General features: G+C 47.8%; 1 protein-coding gene across 1 annotated transcript in view; it reads right to left on the reverse strand.

Moving 5' to 3' along the window:
• Window positions 1-22,292, reverse strand: part of TECRL (trans-2,3-enoyl-CoA reductase like) — a 659,246-nt gene that overhangs the window by 336,635 nt on the left and 300,319 nt on the right. The window contains exon 5 of the mRNA XM_085641139.1: window positions 1,582-1,697. Within this exon, the coding sequence (XP_085497265.1) occupies window positions 1,582-1,697 (116 nt within the window). The remainder of the gene's footprint in view (window positions 1-1,581; window positions 1,698-22,292) is intronic.

Raw genomic sequence — 22,292 nt, forward strand, 5'->3', positions numbered from 1 at the left:
CAGTGATCGTTGAATAAATTACATCAGTCAGAGGCCTGGGATTTAGATGCCTAGCTGCCACCAGTGCCTTCCAGAAAAATGATGAACACCTTATCTCATAATGAGTGCGACAACCAATCTCAGCAACGGGCTCTTGTGGTCCCAGAAGAACCAGAACTTTTTGAAAAGGAAATCTCACCTACTGTATTGTGGCATGCTTCATCAAGGTAAACGTAACTATTGTTCTGGCAAGTTAGTACTGCCAGGGTGGACTCAACGACCTCATCGAGGGAGTTATGAATAAAGTAATAATGGATAGAAGAAGGGATTCAGAGTTATACAATTACCTTGAGATAAACCCAAAGATATTTGTTTTATTATTGTAGGGTATTTTGGCACCCCAGGTAAAATGATAAAATCTAAATTAAAGAAGAGAATTTTCTAATGAGAAGCATAGCTCATACATCCTCATTGCTTGTCAATATGTTTCCGCCTGTAGTATTGTCTAGAGCAGTCAAAGGTCTTCACCAAGGCTAAGTTAGATACCTACCTAGGACCAAATTTACTAAGGTCTTGCGTTGACTTTGCGTCACACAAGGTGATGCAAGGGCAACTCTAGTCCTTAAGTGAGATTTACTATGTTACACAGAGCCCCCTTGTGTGACTCTGCGTGGTATGGTAAGTCTGTAGTAAAGCAAGGCAGCGAAAGTTACTCTGTCCTGGGAAGGCGTTCCATGGGTGTAGCGTGGGTGTTCTCATGCATCCGCCCATGGCTTTTGGCACATTCCCAGATTTACTAACAAAAGTTAACCTGGGAATATGTCAAAATGCTATGCCTTCTTAGGAAAGGCGCAACCAGTGGAAGTATGTTTACTTCTTGATTTTTCTTCTTTCTATGTGTGCTGCATGCCGTCCCTTCCTGTACAAAAACAATCGAGCCTGCAACACAGGCACACTTGCACCGTGCTGCGTTGGACCTTGGCAGCCACTAGTGCTCCAGCACAGAGAGAGAGAGAGAGAGAGAGAGAGAGAGAGAGCAGCCCTCTTCATTTGATGCAGCACAGCAAGTCGTTTTGCTGCGCTGCGTTAAATGTTAGTAAACTGAGTTACTACATGTGCTCCTACATACAGTGCCCAATTAGGAAGCAATTATTTTATCATACCACACTTGGTCCTAGGGCTATCATGTTGCATTGGCAGTAATATTGTGAGATATTGTATTGATAGGGAGGTCGTGTGATAATGTATTCCTTTTTTTATCTTACTCTCTTGGATGGATCATCATTGATAAAGGCCACCCACAGTTTTTCAGCTCCAATTGCCATTTCTTCAAAGCAGCAAGAACCTAGAACTTTGGAGGACCATAACCATCCTAAACCCCACCGACTCATCGCCACATGCTGTCAAGAAGGAAAAAGAAACATGGTACCATGTAATTTTAATAAAATCAGTGGCGGGGAGATGTAGGAACCGAGATTTTTAAAAAAGTACTTATTCAGGATTTCATCTTTTTGTCAACATTTCTGTGTAACCTAGCGCAAGATGTGCAAGAAGCAATGAATATTGCAATCTGTATTAATTGTGAAACTGAGATATACTTACTGGACGACAGGATGGCGGAGGGTCTCATAACTTTCCTCAGTATCGTAGATGCCAGACACCCGAACATAAAATAGTAAGTAGATTAAAAGAGGGCCAGAGTACTCAGACAGAAAAACCTAGAAAGCAAATAACACAATAGGGTTGACTGAAGATGAATGAACAGGTTAGGAGCAAGAGTGCAGAACTTTGTAGTTCATGAAAGTAGGAACTTTTATGGAAAGGTTATAATAAAAATGTGTTCACATATGAATTTAGACATACTTCCAGAGAATCTGACCTGTACTCATCATTACTTACCATTAAAAAGTCCTACGGCCATAGTGCAAAACTGTCAGTGCTACACCAGTGCTAACACCACTCTTAGTAAATCTAGGGGTTGGAGAATTATTCCACTTTGCCTGCAGAGTTTTTCCCATTCTGCGCGGAGTTCCACAAAACTCTGTGAGATGACACAGATCAGAGTTTTTTTTCTCTCGCGGCTTGCCAACATTAAATTGGCGAACATGAGCGAGAAAAATTGCATGCTAGACCTCCACCCTGCGAGATTTCTCAGCGAGGGTGGTCCCAGCAGGTCATGACCGCTTGCATTGAGGAATCTGCTGCTCGTGTTGAGGAAGCTGCCGCTTAAGTAGAACATCTACCCGAGAGGCAGAACGAAGCTGTGCCCTCTTGCATTGCATGTAGTACCATTCGCGCTGATTTTACAGCACTGGACAAACTCCTGTTGCTAAAAGTCAGTGTGAGCTGTGCGACTTACCAAACTCCGCAGCTTGCCGAACTTCGTGGAGAGCGGCAGAGTTTTTGCAGCACTTTGCAGAGTTTCACAGAGCAGAGCTCTGCAAACTCCACCCAGGCCAAATTAAATCTAGGCCTAAGTTTGTCTAGCTATTCCCTGAACCAGAGTGGGGCTTTCAGATGTTTCTCTTGTTCTCAGACTTGAAAAACAGGGATGAGGATTCTCTCTCTCACTACTATTGGCTTTCAGTTTCAGGTTGGGCAAAAGCATGGTCTCAAAGCCAGGATTACCTCTCCCTTGCAGTGCTCATGTTGCTATATCAATCAATCGATCAGGGAGTTTTAATTGCACTACCCACCTGTGAGGGTGTCAAGGTGCTGGGGGGGGATCAGCAGTTCCGCTCAGTTGAAGAGCCAGGTCTTGAGTGCCTTCCTCAAGATGTTCCGGGAGCGGGCGCGTCGGATGTCGATCTAGAGCTCGTTCCAGGTCTTGGCCGCAATGTAGGAGAAGTTATGCTTATAGAGATATTTAGGGATGTAAATAATACTCACTTTCCTTTTTGTTGCATTTGTTCTGTGTCTCAATGTGTGAGGGCTATCCCATTCAGCAGTTGTGAGAAAGTGGCTCTGTATATACTGTTCCCAAATAGGTACAGGGTGTACAGAGTCCACAGTCCCCAGAGGTTTGGCAGAGCCTAAAGTTAGATATAACCTTATTCTCTAAAGTGGTAGCTTGGTCGAGCAGTAAGGCAGTATCAGAGGACAGTGTAAAGCATTTGTTGCACACACTCAGGGCCCGATTCACAGAACAAACTTAAGACTAAATCCTAAACTTAGTACCATTCTGGTATTCACAGAATGCACTTAGTACTTCTGGTATTCACAGAATGAACTTACTACTTTTGCTATTCACAGAATGAACTTAGTACTTTTGCTATTCACAGAATGGATTTACGACTCCTAAACTTACGTCCGCACTCGGGCCGGAATTTCCGGCCCGGAGGTGGAGCTTCCGGCCCGGAGGCGGGGCTTCCGGGCCGGAGGCGGAGCTTCCGGCCCGGAGGTGGGGATTCCAGCCGATTTAGCTATGGCTGAAATCTCCACCTCCGGCCCGGAAGCTCCGCCTCCGGCCCGGAAGCTCCGCCTCCGGCCCGGAAGCCCCGCCTCCAGGCCGGAAGCTCCGCCTCCGGCCCGGAAGCCCCGCCTCCGTGCCGGAATTTCCGGCCCGAGTGCTGACGTAAGTTTAGGAGTCGTAAATCCATTCTGTGAATAGCAAAAGTACTAAGTTCATTCTGTGAATAGCAAAAGTAGTAAGTTCATTCTGTGAATACCAGAAGTACTAGGTGCATTCTGTGAATACCAGAATGGTACTAAGTTTAGGATTTAGTCTTAAGTTTGTTCTGTGAATCGGGCCCTCAGTCAGCAAATGGTCTCACACACTCAATAACTGAACTCTAGGCCAATGGTTTATATATAAAAAATATATGCTTGTTTTATTTTAGAACCAACAATAGGTATTAAAATATACTGTCTCAGAATGAGATGCTTTATATAGATACTTTTGCAATATGCAATTGACTTTTGTAGAAAGTTACAAGTGGTTGCAATAAGCAAACACAATTTTAAACACAATAATGCATTGAGTTCAATGGAAGTTTCAAGTTATTTGCAACAGATTACTTTTAGGATTACTTTTGGAATTCCAGGACTGGATCCTAGATTCAGTCCTGGGTCAGTACTTGGAATCAAGTGATAAAAGTCGACTTAATTACTGTGATGATTTTTAGACAATATTTTGCTATTTTAAAAGTGGACACTTAGAAAATATTTCATAGAAAACAGTCAATGATTCCCTATGTCCGAAAATTCAAGTTGCAGGTATAGTATGTTCTTGTTACTTTTGTAATCCAGTACTGGGTGCCTAGACTCAGTACTGGGACCTTTATCCAAAACAGGTAAGTAATTACGTTTTCAGAAATTATACTATTTTTAAAGAATATTTAAAGTTTGCAGAAATTTATACTAGAAGAAATTTCACAGAAAAACAGTCAATGATTTCCTGTGGGAGAAAATTGGGTTCCTGGTAAGTATCGTTGTAAGTATTTTTCAGAGTCAGTGCTGGGCGCCAAGATCCAGCACTGGGAGCTCACCTAATAGCAGGTGAGTATTTTCGATTTCGTTACTCGGCTGATTTTTGGTGAATATTTTAAGTTTTGAAAAGTCAACACTTAGAAGAAATTTCAGGAAAAAACAGTCAATGTTACCGTATGGAGAATGTTGAGTTATCGGTTTCAAGGTAAGTACTCGACTGGCAGAGTTAATGTTCCGGGCATAGACTCAGGGGTCTCTCAGGGTAAGGTAGGTACAGTTGGTTCACCCTCAGCGGCACAGGGGCGGCCGGGTGCAGAGAGAGTTAGGCCCAATGTTATCCTAGGAGAGGTCGGGGGCCTTGGTTGGTGGCTGCTGACTAGCAGGCCACGCGGCTGTGGGAGCTGGGCTCCTGGTCACTTACTCAGGACAAGTGGAGAAGTAGATAGGTGTAGAGGTTGCACTGCCAGGGCCACTGGGGCGGCTGCGTGCAGGGTGCTTTTGAGCCTTCGGGCGCTCTATTGATTTCAATGGGAAAGCTCAGGTTTAGAAAAAGACTGCAAGCTTGGGGACGAAGATTCTTCAGGTGCCACCACCACTTTGAGAGGTAAGTTGGGTAGCTGTAGGATAGGTAGGTACCCCGGGATTGGGCACAGTGGGCCGCGGGGTGCCGGGTGCAGGGGTGCTTTTTGGTGTCGGGAAATCTTATCCTCTGTTGATCGTGGTTGGGGGGCACCTGGTTCTGAGGCTGCAGGCTTCTTCAGGAGTGTCGAGGGAGGTCCTTGGGTGCCGGACTCGGGATCACAGTCACTGTGGGGTCGTCCTTGTGGTCTTTGTTCACTCCGGCACAGGCCAGGCTTGGTGGGTGCAGTGTGCCGGGTTCACGGTTCCGGGCTGCTGCCAGGGATTAGAAGTAGATTTTGAGTAGAGCCTCTACTCATGGGAGTCCCAGGGGGCTTAGAGTCAAAAGGTAGCCAGGTTCTCCGGGGTTTGTGAGGTTGCTGGCCACAAGAGATGCCAGGTTGGAGCAGGAGCAGGTTCGAGGGTCGACAGGCCGGGAGGGCTGGGGCCAAAGCAGTTGGTGTCTTCCTCTTCTTAGCAGCTGCAGGGCAGGTCTTCTTTCTTCTAGCTCTTCTTCGGATTTCGGAATCTGGAATCTGGGGAAGGAAGGTTCAGGGTGCCCCTAAATACTAGATTTAGGGGCGTTGCAGGTAGGTGAAGGGCAGGGACCAATGGGTCCCTGTCCTGGGTTGGGTACACCCCCTAGCCTGCCTCTCTCCTGTGGGAGGGGGTCAGTAGCCTAGTCCTGATTGGGCAGGGCTTCCCATCTTCAAGATGGTGAGAGCACGGAGATGTGCTTCACCTCGCCTCCCCCACCTGAGGGGTGGGGTTGGCAGGCTGGCACATCCCCTGTCCTTATTTGGGGTTTCCGGGCAAGCTTCCCACCAGAGTGGGGGGTTGCAGTGGCCTGGGGAAGCTCACAGAGGCGGCATGCCTTTGAAGCTTCCCCTTGCCCATCCTGGGGGAGGAGATTTAGCACCTCGCCCAGGATGTGCATTGTTGCAGGCCCAGGAGAGCAGGGGCTCTCCTACCCAGGGGTCCAGCAACATGTCTGCTGTGTGGCAGCCTAGGCAGCCTCAGAACAGACGTGGATTGTAGGTTAGGTTTTAGGGGGCATCTCTAAGATGCCCTCTGGGGTGCTTGGTATATTAAATCCCACACTGGCATCAGTGTGGGTTTAATGTGCTGAGAAGTTTGATACCAAACTTCTCAGTCTTCAGTGTTGCCATTATGGTGCTGTGGAGTTCATGTTTGACGAGCTCTCAGCACCATGTACTCTTAAATGGCAGCACTGCACTTACAGTGCCCAGGAATCAACTTGGGTACTGTAGGGGCACAGGGCTCCTGCTCCTGTGCCCACACCACTGGCATAGGGCACCCAGCTAGAGGGGTGGCTGATGCATGCCATGGCAGTGTAGGTGGTGGGCATGGCACACAGGGATGTGTGCCATGTCGACTCTTTGTTTTGTCTTGTACCCTGACACCCAGCCTGCAAGGGCAGTGTGTGGGTGTAAGGATACAGGGCCTCTAAGGGTGGCACAATGAGTACTGCAGCCCTTAGAGGCCTTCCCTGGTCACAAGGCCCTGGGTACCTAGGGTACCATTTACCAGGGGCTGACATGTGGCCAGGGTTTGCCAATTTGGGTTTTGTGTTTTAGGGAAGGAACATAGGCCCTGGGCACCTGATTGGCAGGAGTCGAGGGAACACTCAGTCAAAGTACATTCAGCAATTCAGCAAAAAGTGGGGGCATACCATGCAAGAAAGATGGCACTTTCTCACAGCAGTTCACAACCGAGTCGTCGTTGGTGTATGTCCTTGGCCCTCCATGCCAAGTTGTACCCACGGCTGGACTGCAAGCCAAAACAGGCCCTGGCAAACTGCTCGAGCTGTTTGCTTGGGCTGGTCTCGGCCGATTTTGTTACAGGCGGTGATATTGCCAGCTCCCAGTAACAAAAACGGCCCCCCAGGGGAAACGCCTGGTGCTCACTACAGCCAGTACGGAACTGGTTGTACACTCTCCATATGCGTTTGGTCCTGCATGCTTATTGGTGAGTGTGTATGAGTGCCTGCTCGTGCTGCAGTATGTGTGTGTGGAAGGATGTTTTTGCATGTGTTGTTGTATCCTTCATGTGTTCCTGTTGTGTCTTTGTTGGCATGCATGCAATGAAGGAGACCTCCAGGTCAGTTGATTGTTTGCTTTGTAACAGGACTCGTTTACTCTGAACATGCTAAACATTGAAATACTTAAGACTTCGAGCTTTCTGTAACTTCTTTTCCGAAAATGTTAGCTCTAGCACAGATATTCACCTCAGAAAGTGCTCAGAATCTGGAGCGGCTGCTCGGACTTTGAAGTGGTGCGGCGGGGGGGGGATGGGAACAAAACAAGACAATTAAAAAATAAAGTTACACTTACCTGCTTCGACGGCTGCCGCCTTCCTCCCGACCCTCGAGTCCTTGTCACGAACCTGGTGCACACTACACAGGCTCCCAGCTCCCAATCCCAGCGCTACTCACATTCTGGGAATGCTATTCCCAGCATGTGAGTAGCGCTGAGATTGGTCTGAGAGCCTCAGTTCAGTGCTCAGACATAGACTGGGAGCCTGCGTTAGTTTCGCCACCCAGCTGTAAAACACAGCTAGGTGGAGAAAGTCTAAGTTCACATGACGGTATGGCCGGCCCTCTGGGGCCCGCCAAACCAAACGGAGCATTTAGCAGTGACCACCACTCCCCCGTCCTCACTGGTGCTGCAGCCATAACGTCAACTGTGGCCGTCCCCGCCCCTCCCTTAGCTCACCTGGCAGGACTGAAATAAAATGATAATAAAAATGTTTTATCATCATTTTATTTATGTCCTGGCCTCTGCTGGCTTTCAGCAGGGGGGGCGACGCTCCTCCGCCATAACGGAGGAGCTACCACTGCCCAGAATTATGCCATCGCACAATGAGTTTTTGGCGATTGGAACTACCGCTCAAGAGGTTTAATCCTCAAAGTTTGGTTCCTTACTTTGGGGCATATCAGCAAGGCGGCGCTATGGAATTATCGCTGCTTTTGCATCCATTTTCGGGCGAAAAGCGGCGATAATTTCATCGCCTTATCAGCAAAGACAAGCTATTTCGTGTTTTGCTGATTTAGCGCCCCTTACAGCAACGCCCAGCTTTGCATCTCTAATGAGATGCAAAGTGGGCGTTCCGTGCCAAAATAACTGGAGAAATGTCGCTAACCGACATTTCTCCAATTATCAGGCTGCACACAAACAAGCAGAGCGATAAGATATCGCTGGTCACCGTCGATTATATCTGGACTTCCAGCGATAATCACACTGTTTTCCGGCTAACGCATGGATTTGTATCGCTTGGGAGATAAGCGTTGCTGATAGCACGCTATCTCTGCGATAGAATCCAGCGTTAGCCTGCGATAATTATACTTGCGCTAAAAGCCCTGAACGATAATTATCGCAGGCCCTTGTTGATATGCCCCTAAGTTCTTTTCACAAAGGAAGTTTAGTTCTATAATGCCACCAAATGTTCATTCATTAGCCTTTTTACTAACCATACATAATTAAAAGTAATGTTTCATGCACATCTATAGGCTTTGTCATCAATATAATATGCTGTCTAAAATATTGGGGCTTGGATGCTAAGATACAATAAATTTATCCTGCGAAGTCATTCTATATCCATGGTAGGAGGGGAAATACAGGTGAAAGACAAAGCCTCGCGCAACAGGCCCCTTAGAGACTTGTGTCGCTTTGAGCCTAGATTCTATCACATAATGTCTGAAGGCAGCCACAGCCGGTCCATTGGGGCCGAGGGGCCACACCCCTCCACCTTTTGCCGCTCATGAACAGTGTCTGTCAGGCTGAACAAAGGTCAGCCTGACAGACACTGTTAATTTTCAGGTCAGGCAGCAAGAAGCCAGACATGCGCTATGCACATGAGCATGAGCTGAACTTTGCTGGGCTGAAGTCACAGCTCCTGTGGGTGTGACGTCCTCAGCTTAGCAAAGGTCCCTGAGGCCCTCCCCTCAGTTACGAGGGGTAACGTCACTGATTGCCTCGCACCTGGGCACTTCAGTTATAAGCCCTGAAGCGCCCAGGGTCGTGTGTCGATCAGTGACACTTTATCACAGAGTGGGGTGGGGTTGGGTCAGCAGTCTCACTGACCCTATCCCACTCTGTGATGACGTTGGGACTGCAGCCTTCCCCCATTGGCTTACCGAGGGAAGGCAGTAGTTCCAAGCCTCCTGGAACCTCTGAGACAGAGCTGGCTGCAGGTAAGTGTTTGTTTTTCTTTTAAATTAATGTTTGGTGCGTGCGTGTGTGTATGAATGTTTGGGGAAGAGTGTTGTGAATGGATGTGTTTGTGTTGGTGTGTGCGTGTGTGTGTATGTATGCATTGCTGTGAGTGGTATGTGTATGTGTGCGTGTTTTCTGTCCACTCCCTTCTCTCCAAAACTTACCGGCCACCACTGTCTAAAAGTGATCACAGTGCTAAGGGTTGAAACTTTTGGACCTAAATATATTCAATGCAAATAATTTTGCAATGTGAAAAACTTTACTCTGGTGAATGTAATCAAGGAATCTTAGCAGCCTGCTCAGAAAGACAGTCTTCGGGAAATTCAAAACTGTACTAGTGAAATGTGAACTTAAGACACTTGATTACATTTTTGAATGAGCACATACAAAGAAAGCTAAGCTCAACATGCAGCTGCACAGAATATAACTGGCAGCATACAGTGATTTGATCCACTTTTCTTTAATTAAACATTGGTCATCCTACTAATAAACACATATGTAATAAGAAATACATTGCATTTTGAATTTAAGGTTCTCAGCCTAAAAGATAAAAATGCTACACCTATAATTTAACTGTCTGGAAATATGCATGGAAAGCACATATAAGTATGTCAGAACCCCTTTTCAGAGAGCAGGGGTTACTGGGCCCAACAATGGTGGTGAGGCCTTTTACCACTGTTGTCCCATGGACCGACGCATAATGGGTCCTGAGTAACTGGTCCAAGTGCCCCTTCAGCACTTGAGGCTCAATGATAGCGTGGATGAAGCAGTCAATCAATCACATAATTTGTAAAGCGCACTACATACCCGTGAGGGTTTCAAGGCGCTGGGGGGGTGCTGCTGCTATTGGTCGAAGAGCCAGCTCTTGAGTTGCCTCCTGAAGGTCAGCAGGTCTTCGGTCTGTCGCAGGTGGAGGGGGAGAGTGTTCCAGGTCCTGGCCGTGTGATGGGAGAACGATCTGCCTCCGGAAGTGGTTCTCCGGGGCGTGGTCGGCGGAGCGGAGTTTCCTGTTGGGTGCGTAGAACGAGAGTCGACTGTTGAGATAGGCTGGGCCGGTGTTGTGGAGTGCCTTGTGTGCGTGGATCAGGAGCTTGAAGGAGATTCTTTTGTCGAGGGAGAGCCAGTGCAGGTTCCTCAGGTGGGGTGTGATGTGGTCGCAGCGCGGGACGTCGAGGATCAGGCGTGCAGAGGCATTCTGGATTCTCTGAAGTCTGCTGATGAGCTTGGACGAGGCTCCGGTGTAGAGGGCGTTTCCGTAGTCAAGTCTGCTGCTGACTAGGGCCTGGGTGACTGTTTTCCTCGTGTTTGTCGGGATCCATCTGTAGATCTTGCGGAGCATGCGGAGAGTGTTGAAACAGGTAGAGGAGACTGTGTTGACTTGTTTGGTCATGGAGAGTTTTGAGTCGAGGATGACTCCCAGGTTGCGTGCATGGTCGGTGGGGGCCGGGGGGGACCCCAGTGACGTGGGCCACCAAGAGTCGTCCCATGCGGAGGGGTTGGACCCGAGGATGAGGATTTCTGTCTTGTCTGTGTTCAGTTTGAGGTGGCTGTCATACATTCAGTCGGCGACTGCCTTCATTCCCTGGTGGAGGTTGGATTTGGCGGTGAGGGGGTGCTTGGTGAGGGAGAGGATCAGCTGAGTGTTGTCGGCGTAGGAGATTATGTTGAGGTCTTGATGTCGGGCGATGCGTGCTAGTGGTGCCATGTAGACGTTGAACAGCGTCGGGCTGAGGGAGGATCCTTGAGGGACGCCGCAGATTATCTCGGAGGCATCGGATCGGAAAGGGGGGAGGCGGACTGTCTGAGTTCTGCCGGAGAGGAAGGAGGTGATCCAGTCCAGGGCCTTGTCTTGGATCCCTGCGTCATGGAGGCGCGTGCATAGTGTGCGGTGGCAGACGGTGTCGAAGGCGGTGGAGAGGTCCAGGAGGATGAGGGCCGCTGTCTCGCCATTGTCTAGCAGGATCCTGATGTCGTCTGTGGCGGCGATGAGGGCGGTCTCGGTGCTGTGGTTGCTGCGGAATCCTGATTGGGACGGGTCCAGGATGTTGTTGTCTGCGAGGTGACGGGTGAGCTGGGTGTGTACTATCTTCTCGATGACTTTTTCTGGGAACTAAAGCAGGGAGATGGGTCGGAAGTTCTTGAGGTCGCTCGGATCCGCTTTGGGTTTCTTCAGTAGGGCGTTGATCTCTGCGTGCTTCCAGTTCTCAGGGAAGGTGGCGGTCTCGAAGGAGAGGATGATGATTTTTTGCAGGTGGGGTGCGATGGAATTGCTGGCTTTGTTGAAGATGTGGTGCGAGAGAGGGTCGGATGGGGAACCGGAGTGGATTGTTCCCATGGTCTTGATTGTGTCCTCGATGCTCACTTTGGCCCAGGATGTCAGGGTATCGTGGGCGGTGGGGTGCGGTGGGCTTGGTGCGGTGTGGTCGGCAGGGGTCATCCGGGGTCTGAAGCTGTCATGGATGTCGGTGATTTTCCGGTGAAAGAAGGTGGCGAGGGAGTCGCACAGGGCTTGCGATGGTGGGATGTCATTGGCGTTGTAGCTGGGGTTGGAGAGTTCCTTCGCGATGGTGAAGAGCTCCTTGCTGTTGTGTGCGTTGTTGTCAAGGCGGTCTGTGAAGGAGGTTTTTTTGGCGGTCCTGATGAGGTGGTGGTGGTTTGCGGATGGTGTCTTTGTGGGCAGTGCGGCTGTCTGGTGTCTTGTCGCTGTGCCATATGTTTTCCAGTTTCCAGCAGGTGCGTTTGGAGTCGAGGAGTTCCGGGGTGAACCAGCTGACTCTTCTGCTGGTGTCTCTGCTGGTGAGGTTTTTGAGCGGGCAACGTTGTTGGTGCAGTCATTCATCCAGCGTTCAAGGGTGAGTGCACCTTCATCTGGGTTGGTGGGGTTCGTCGGAGGGTTGAGTGCGAGGCGTGTCTGTAGTTGTTCTTGGGCGACTTTGCCCTAGCAGCTCCGGGGGGTCTGTGGTGTGCGGTGGTGTGTGAGGGGTTTTCGGAAGGAGAAGTGGATGCAGTGGTGGTCTGTCCAGGTGAGTTCGGAGGCGTGGCTGAAGGTGACGTGGGGGCTAGAGGAGAAGATGGCATCTAGCGTGTGGCCGGCGATGTGGGTCCGCGTTGTGACGAGCTGTTTCAGTCCGAGGTTGGCAAGATTGTCGATCAGGGTGGAGGAGTTGCTGTTGTTGTTGTTCTCCAGGTGATAGTTCAGGTCTCCGAGGAGGATGTAGTCGGTGGCGGTCAGCGCTTGCGTGCTGATGAGGTCGGCGATGGAGGCCGGTGTCCTGGCGGTCTGTAGACGAGGGTGCCTCTTAGGGTGGTCTTTGGGTCTGTGTGGATCTGGAAGTGCATGTGTTCGGCGGTGCTGAGGGTGTTGTTGGTGTTTGTTGAGATCCTGATGGTGTTTTTGTGGATGATGGCGATACCTCCTCCGGCCCTGTTGGTGCGGTCTCTGCGGGTGATCTTGTACCCGTCTGGGATGGCTAAGGCGATGTCTGGCGAGGAGGCTTCGTTCATCCAGGTCTCAGTCAGGAAGGCGACGTCCGGTGATGTGGTGTCGAGTAGGTCCCAGAGTTCGAAGGCGTGTTTGTGTGCGGAGCGGGTGTTTATCAGGATGCATCTAAGCTGGTTGGGTTCCGTTGTGGTGGATGTCTTGGCGCTTTCGTGGCAGGAGAAGCTGCAGTGCCGGCAGGTGAAGGGGCTGTGGGTGTGCCTCGGGCGGCCTTGCAGCATGTGTGGGTCCTTCCTGGGTTGAGAACGACAAGGGTTTTGGCGTCGTAGTGGAGGCGGTCCTCATGGCTGCTGCAAGGGCCAGGGGTTCTGGCGCTGGGCGTGGTCCAGGCGCGGACGGGCGCAGACGGGCTTGCCTTAGGCGCACCATTGGCGCACCAGCGGCGTGCCCGCCATATATGGGGAGGTGTGGAGGGAGGAGCAGCTGGGAGGCGGGAGGCGAGGGACGGGTGTGACGAATGGGCGTGGAGGGGATGGGGCCGCAGGGGAGGCAGCGGCGGGGATGAGGGACAGGAGACCGGCGCAGGGCACAGAAGAGCAAAAGGGGTACAAAATCAAGGGTCACAGAGGCACAAAGTCAGCACAGTGGTACAATAGACGGTGGTGGTGAGGCCTTTTACCACTGTTGTCCCATGGACCGATGCATAATGGGTCCTGAGTAACTGGTCCAAGTACCCCTTCAGCACTTGAGGCTCAATGATAGCGTGGGTGAAGCAGTCGAGTGCTTACTGTGGGAAAGTAGGTACAATGAATATACAAGCTCAAGATTCAAAAATACATCCAGCAACCACAATAAATGTATGCCGATCTGGATACTGGTTAAAGTAGTATTCTATGTACAGACACAAAATTTAATGACACACACAAGTAATACACTGAGTAATCCTAAGGTCAGCTCTCTATTGTTTTCTAGACACAGATCTGAGTCTCACATTCCTGTCTACTGGTCATGGTCATTCTCCATTCATGATAGACAACATTCAGGTTAGGCAGCACTATGAGTCAGAGGAATTGAAGTCTATAGCTTTCTGAAAGTCAAAGTGTTCCAGTGCCGCAGCGCTGCAAGGCAGAGCAACTTCCTCCAGGACCCTAGGGCCTTTCAGGTGGGTGATTAGTCCTATAAACTCCCACAAGTATCCTCTTGGTGAATAGGGGTTGTCACTCTGCTTCCGACCCCTAAGTCGAGCCTTCAAGCACACGGGTCAATATCCGCAGGTGGTTGTGATCCCACAATGGTCCCGGTGGTGGCACTATCTCTTGACAGACGGTTAAAAAAAGTCAACGCCCTTGCTCTTCGTGGCAGCAGTATCCTGCTTGGCAAACATGGATCACCTACTTATGGCAGCACATGGGTGCCGGCCCGATGGGTGCAGCAGTCTACATGGCAGCTCCCCTCTAGCATGCTGGGTTGTCCACTTTGTTCAGTACAAGATCGACTTCTCAAATGGTGCTACAGCAGTTACATTTGAGATGGTTCTCTCTGGTGTGTGGGGTTGCTGACTCACATCAGCACAGTAGTGAATGACCCAATTAATGCAACATCGATTTTGAATCACTGCTGCCTTTGGCATATGAGGTCACCAACTTAAGCCAGCACAGGAGCAGACGGCCTAATCAGGGCAACAACGATATCCTTCACGGCAGCCCCCACTGGCATAAGGGGTTGGTGACTTAAATCAGCACAAGCGCAGGTGGCATGATCACTGCAACAGCAGTTTTGATTTACAGTTGCCTCTTTGGCATACAGGGTCATCGACTCAGTTCTGCACATGGGCGTCCAGTCCTATCAATGCAACTGCAATCCCTTCACAGCTCACTGCAGAGATCCACTCTCCTGGATCCCCCACTGTACCTTGCTTCCCCAGGCATTCTCCGTCCTCCTCACAGGGTTTCACTGGTTTTGGCAGGCAGACAGGCAGACACTGGTGCTCCAGGTTCCAGGGCAGGTGGTCTTGAGTTCTCTTTGTTATATTCCGTCAAATTGGAGACTGGTGGACCTTGATTCCGAGTCCGAGTCACGCAAAGCCGATTTTTGCTGAGCTCCACCACGTCCAAGAATGGCAATGATTGGCTGTTTGACAGTTGACAACTTGGGAGCCTCAAGCTCCCCTTTTTATCTTCTATTTCCATACTCAAATATGATTTAGTGTCTCAGTCTTTGAAGTTTAGATTGAGGGCGGTATGTTTTGAAGGGCCCACTCCTCTGTCCTGTCCTTTCGTCCAGAAAGAAGTAGTTCACAGCAGGAGCAACTCCAAACCGCATAGCCCCACAACACTATGCGAGGGACTTGAGGATCACACCAGAATATCAGCCTCTGCGATATATGCTTTAGAAAAGGATACTAAAGGGTCCCAGCACTACTCTTTACAATTCACTTTTCAGCCCCATCTCCTTCCTGAGATGTGTTCAGGCTCCTATGACCAGTGACCTCTTTCAGAATCAAATAGCCCTTTTGAACTGCACCGAAGAGCACAGCTCTTCTTTCTTCCAGTGCGTGTCTCACCAAGCTCCTGGTAATATATAATCCACAAATCTGTCTGGGGGTGTCTCCTCCACATGTCTCTCCAAAAGATCTTGGGCTTCCGATATGAAACACACCACTTTCCATGTATTGTGATACTCAACTGCACACATACATCTCTGTTTGCACATGCACACACATGCGCTGGCTTTCCTGTATTGCGCCACTCATTGTACACATACATCCCAGTTCAAAGATGAGCTTGCTTCCCTGTATTGCACTACTCATACACACACAAAACACATGCGCACAGCGCGGCATACATACAACCCAATGTAGGCCAAAGCAGACAGCAGCAGAACTTTACATGAGTGATAAAGGTAAAAAGGCCTCTTCTCTTGATTTGTTCATTATAACTTAAAACAAGCTATGCTGCAGTGCTCATGCTACTCCTGGTAAGGGCAGTAGACATTTACCGCTATGAAGGAGGAGCTTTGGGTGCACCCCCCAGTACATGTAAAACTGCAATCTGTGAGACAGGCCTACGTCATGGCATGCATGCATAATCTGTGTTTGCCCTTGAGCAAAAATGAGCATCAAGGATACAGATAGTGTTGCAGCTGGGGCATTCAGGGCAAGGGTGCACACCCCTTACCATGAGGGGGACTTTTCCATCTCAACAAAATACCTCCTACATGGAGCAGAATTGCTGCCTGGTGGGAGGGCAGCTTCTGTGCCATCCTACAAACGTAAAGTAAGGTAATCGTGGGACTGTGATTCCTGGGTATGTAATTGCCATTTTTATGGTAAGACTCCATCCTGTATGGTATTGAGATACTGTGGTAAGCAAAAATAGTTAGACTTCTTCTTTGTTTGCTTAACTAACTGCTTATGGACAGGTTTTAGAAATTGGGTTTCTGGTTGGCAGAGATATGCACCCTGCCCAAGCAGGAACCACAGCCCAGTCAAGGTAAATCAGACGCTCACCATTAATTAACCTGTGCTTACCCTCTGGTAGCTTGGCACAGAGCAGGCAGGCTTCACTTAAGAGCCAATGTTTAAAGTACTTGTGCAACACTTCAAACAGTAACACAGTGAAAACTCTACAAAACGACTCCACAACAGTTTAGTAAAATAGCTTATATGTATATGAACAATATAAGACCAAAAAGACAAAAATCCAATAAGTATAACCTGGAGTTATGCATTTTTAAAAAGTCTGTGCATGCTTTTCAACAAAGATACTCACACCCGGGCATGCGTACAGGGGGGTGGAGTAGTGGTTGCATTGCTATTCAGTGAGCATGGCAGCCGTCTCAGAATAGGGCGCAGGGTTTAATACAAAATAAAAAACAGACTTACCTTACGCTGCCAGCCTCCTTGGTGCTCCTCTGCTCCCGGCACAGGCTCCCAGAGTCCCCATTCAATCCCAACGCTAATCTCATGCTATATATACCAAGCATGAGAGCAGCGTGGAGATTGGACTGAGCAGGCTGTTTTGGCGCTCAGTCAGGGACAGGGAGCCTGGGCCTTTTCTCTACCCGGCTGTACAGTACAGCTGGGGTGTAGAAACCTAAGTGTGCCTGTCAGTTTGGCCATCCTAAGATGGACGGCCAAACCAACATGCGCACTTAAGTGCACATACCACTCCTCCTTCCAGTCCCAGTCCCTGCCCTGTTAACCTGGCCCTGCACTGCTGTATGCTTGCATCGGCTGTAGACAGAGAAAAATACAATGATAATAAAGTTGTTTTATTATCATTTTATTTTTCGTTTTCTGTCTTTTTGCAGGAGGGGTGATGCTCATCCTCCATTGTGGAGGTGGCCAGTGCCCCTTCCCCATGAAATACTTCTGAATGTTTTTGGCATACACTAACAATGAACTCCGGAAAGGGCCTGTTTTTATGACTGCCTGTGGAGCTGTCCCCCATCAATGTAAATTGAAATTTGTTTAGCAGGTTTTGTACTGAAAGATTATGTTGGAGGAAAAGGTGGAGATAGAGAGGCACTCAATCGTGTATTCATGTGTGCAAGAGTAGTGGGGCACAGCAGGAGCTGGGGGACAGGGGTGTAGCTTGGTCAGTAAGATTGGGGGCGAGAGTGAGTTTTAGATTTTCCGAAAAATCACTCTGGCATATCATGGCAATATATATGCACGTGGAGCAGAGCATGCGGGAGCTTAAGGGGAGGGGGGGTGGAAAGGGATAGCAGTGCGGATTGTTAGGGGTACTTAAAACACAATATTTTGTCAAATTTGCAACATTTCTTTAAGAACAGAGCAGAGAGAGAGACTGTGTGTGTGTTTGTGTTTATGTGTGTGTGCGTTTGTGTGCTTGTGTGTGTCTTTTCATGTAAAAACACCAGGTAAAATCCTACAGACAACTCACAGTACCCGACTAAAAGTGCCTGTACCTAACTATTTACTAGATAATACATTAATTAGGGTGGTCTAACAACCTGCACCCCCCCCCCGAAGCTATGGCATTGTTGGGTGGAAGTGTACACTGCACGTACATTGATGTGATTTAACTTAACGCAAGAAAAGTGTAGCAATGAGAAGAAAAAAATGAGAGCACCCACAATGTGGTTTCCCTGCTGATACAGGGTAAGCAATAAAGGGGCATATTATCAAGACAGGCGATAAAATGATCGCCGCTTTAGTGGCAGAAAACTGCCGCTAAAGCGGCGATAATGGGCTTGATAATATGCTCCATGGAATTCCAATTGAAGCCCATGTTAGATGTGAAGGACATCTAACCTAAGCTTCAATTGGAATTCTCAAGGGCATATTATCAAGCCCATTATCGCCGCTTTAGCGGCAGTTTTCTGCCACTAAAGCGGCGATATATTTATCGCCTGTCTTGATAATATGCCCCTCAGAAAGTTCATTCATGTTGTTCACATAAGCAGGCATAAACATTTAGAAAATGCCACATATAGTTTTAATAATACACAGCATGTCACAGAAAGTAGGTGACGCATGCGTATGTCACCAGAGGAATTAATGAATTAATATATCAAGAATTAGAACACGTGAGATGGTAAATTGCACATAACATTTGTAGAAGCAGTTTATAATGGGGGCTGCCTAAACTATTCATTGTACACTGTAGTTAATCAGACCATAGTATATGGTTACAGATCTAACTCCTCCCATTCAGGACAGTGCTGAAAGCAAATCTATTCGGAATGTGGGCGCCTTTCCCAGTGAGACTGCTGGTAGCGCTTAGTGGCCATTCAAGGTCTTTAATGCTGAATAAATGATCATGATGCATAACACAGAGCCTTACAATTAGAAAGATTCAAAGTAAAAAGCATCACAAAGGATACATTATTTCCCGCATGGCCACAGAAAAAGAGGACGTCTAATAACTGATGCTGCCTAGAGACTTCATTATATTGGATGCACTTATTGCAACAAATTTGGAGTTTCCATTCTCATGCTTTATGAGAAAAAATGGAACCAACTAATTAAGGGCACGTCGTAATCAATGAATGTTCATTTTTTTTCAAATAACATTTCTAAAGTTCAAATGGATCATGACAACAGCATGCGTCCTTATTTATTGGACCAAAAAGCCCCATGTTTGGGATTATTTATTAGCCAGAGGAAGACAATTGTGATGGAAAAATATATTACTGGCCCACTGGAGCAGGGAGAAAAACTATTTACTTATAAATGGGGCCTATGACAGGCACAATGGAAAATGAGAAAAAGATGAGAATGTATGATCAGTAAAGGAAATCGACTTGGCATGCAAATTAACTGCTGAAGAAGAAAAAGAATGCCCAGACGGAAATGACTTATCTTGCAGTCAACAGAAGTGCTTAGTTTTGGCACGAGGGCGCTAGAAAATGAAGTCTTCTTTCCATTTCTATTGATTGCCCACGTATTTGTTCAAATCAACTGACGGGCTGTGGCGTGCATTGAACACAGGAGCATATACTTATTGAGAGATTTGGGTAAACGTTTGTCCTTTATTAAAAGACAGCACAGTCCTTATAGCCCCTGGAAATGACTAAGGGGCATATTATCAAGAAACGGCGTTAAAATTATCGCCGCTTTAGCGGCAGAAAACTGCAGCTGAAGCGGCGATAATGGGCTTGATAATATGCCCTTGAGAATTCACTTAGAAGCTCATGTTCTGGTGTCAACATGGGCTTCTATTGGAATTCTCTGCGGCATATTATCAAGCCCATTATCGCCGCTTCAGCGGCAGTTTTCTGCCTCTAAAGCGGCAATAATTTTAACGCCGTGCTTGATAATATGCCCCAACCTTCTCTATGGCATTGCAATTCACACTGCTGAGGCCACATTTGTGTGAAAATCTAGTGCAAAGGAGGAGAACTAAGTGCAAGCTATTTGAAGTATGGCTCAGTAGCTCTCACGAAGTGAGAGGTCGGAAGGCTTAGCCTTTTCCCAAAGCCAGACATGCAACAATGATGATGCCACTTCATAAGATGGCAAATTCGAGGGTTTTGGTGCTTGATGTTCGATACAAAACAAACTGTGATGGCTAGGAGGGCTGGGTCAACGATGAACCGTACAATGCTCCAGCTATCTGGATTTGTCCTGTGGACTCCAATGCCGCTTCTCAAGCTGTGAGATGAAGATTGTTGGACCAGGCCCTTTTTGGAGGGTGTCCCCCAGATTTGTTTGCCTTCAGTAGCTGAACCTGTTTTTGTTCGCATTAGGACCCTGTGCACTTTTTCTCTTCTATCCAGTGGTAAAGTGCTTGTGCTCTCTCCTTCCAACGCTGCAAAATTGACACATCTAATTGGCACATGTATTTACTTGTAAGTCCCTAGTAACTGATACCACAGGTACTAAGAGTCTGTCAGTTAATTGTTACTAGTGGACCTGCCACAAAAATAGCTTTTTTTTAAACATAACTCAGTCTTGTCATCTATAGTGCAGTTTAAACTGCCATTTCGACCTGGAAAAATAAACCTTTTGCCAGGCCTAAAACTTCTTTTTTAATAAATACGTCACCCCTAAAATCTAAAGGCTTATAGGGCAGGGTGAAATGTATTTAAAATGTCAGACATGCCTGCTTACGTTTAACATGTCCTGGCAGTGAATACTCCTACAATCCTTTTTCACTTATGCAAGGCCTACCTCTCCTATTGACTAAGACGGGGTTACAATATTACATTCAATAAGTGACAACTTTGGATTTGGAGTAGATAGAGACATTATGCAGATAGATATGCTGTTTGCACTCAAATTATTTGTTATTTAAAATCCTCTTCAATGGTAAATTCGGATTTGAAGTCACAATTCTGAAAATGCCACTTTTAGAAATTTGCAAAAAGAACAATTGATGGAAAGAATGCAAAACAATGTCCTGTAGAGAGATCTGGGCCTAAATCCATCGTTTTTGCTCACCATGCCATTCCAGTTTGAACCCAGCCATATGCAAATCAGTCTTGACCCTTTGCCCAATGGGAACAGTCCAGCCCGAACTGCCAGGCCAGGTCCTCCCTGGACTGGAACCAATCATGTTTGCATTGTCCAGCATTCCGTCCATCAATTGTTTCTTTTGCATATGTCGCCCTAAGTGGGAAGGTTATGCCCAGACGTGGGTCCCATGCTCACTACACCACTGGATTCAAACTAGCCTGGCTGATTGAGGGTGATGCCCTGAAACCAGTCCAAGGATGCTTGTTTCTGGAACACTCCTGGCCCTGGGGAAGTTACAGAAGAGGGACTGGCCTGCAACCATAGGACTTCCCTGCTGCTGAGGACTGACTTGCTTTCTGTGACGGAAGACTAGACCTGCTTACCTTCATACCAGACTATCTCAGAGTGACAGCAATGATCAGTTGGCTAACCTCCTGTGTGAGTACAGTGACACAACAAGCTTCGGAGGCCTGCCTGCAACTGCCCAGCTGATATGCTGCAACTGAACCTGCCTGGGTCTGCAGCTGGACCAGCTTTAGCCCTGCTAGCCTCTGCTGAAGTGAGTCTCTGATCCCCAAGAGATGCTTTCCCATGTCCTTTGCATGAAAAGGGTAAAATGCTGTAGTTTGGCCTCCCCCAACTGCAAACGGGCTGGTTTGCCTCGAGACTCTGCTACCCATGACAAACATCCATGTGAAGACATGCACTTCACACTACAGTGACCCCTAGCATTGACAGTTAACCAGAAGCTACGCCAATGGCTGTCCCGCATGCCCAAAGGGCTTTTCGCATAACAGCGTTAGCCTACAACACTCTACTTGATCCTATTGGCCTCCTCTAACGCAATCAGAACTCTTTGCACTGTAACTTTTCAGCAGGACTAACCTGGTACCTGTAACCATTGCGGTCGCCCTGAAACTGTGACTTTCGACCGGCCTAGTGTGAGCAGATGACCACGAGTGGCGCTTCGTGCTTTTAGGCACTATGTTTAAATAACAAATAATGCATATTTCCAGTTCTGATTTAATTTTTGTTGTCCTGGCATCATTTTATTTATTAAAATGTACTCTATTTTTCTAAATTTATTTAGGATTTTTCTTGTGTTGTGTTTTCACTTTTTTTTAGTGCTTTTGTGCTGCATGGATACTTTACATGTTGTCTCTAAGTTAAGCCGGACTTCTTTGTGCCAGAGGGTTAAGCACTGGTTAATTTAGTGACTTTTGCGGTTCACCCTGACAAGGATTGTGGATGTTGCCTGGGTAGGGCTTCCACCCTTCTCAACCAATAAGCCAGGATGGATGTGGATTGGTGTGTAAAGGATGGTATGAGCTGAAGTAACTATTATGGACCATTACAGAGCTGCAGAAGGGCAGGGGATGTCTGGAATTTCTTTTGCCCCACTTAGGTGAAAACGATTTGAAGCAGTTGCAGAGACTTACTTTATTAAATGAGATGTAGAGTGATAAGTGTGAAATAAGGATGCCATGGTCTTACACTTTATTATGTGGTCAAATTCGAATCCAGGAATGGATTGTCTAGGACCATTAAGGCTAGCCACTTTAGATGAATCCAGAAGGAATGTAAACAAGGAGGTGCATGTATTTTGTAACAATGAAGGTTTTGGTTTGAAGAGCCACGGGGACTTGATGGATACTTGATGGAGAATGTA

This window comes from Triturus cristatus, chromosome 2_2 (genome assembly GCF_964204655.1).
Source record: "Triturus cristatus chromosome 2_2, aTriCri1.1, whole genome shotgun sequence".
Taxonomy (NCBI): Eukaryota; Metazoa; Chordata; class Amphibia; order Caudata; family Salamandridae; genus Triturus; species Triturus cristatus.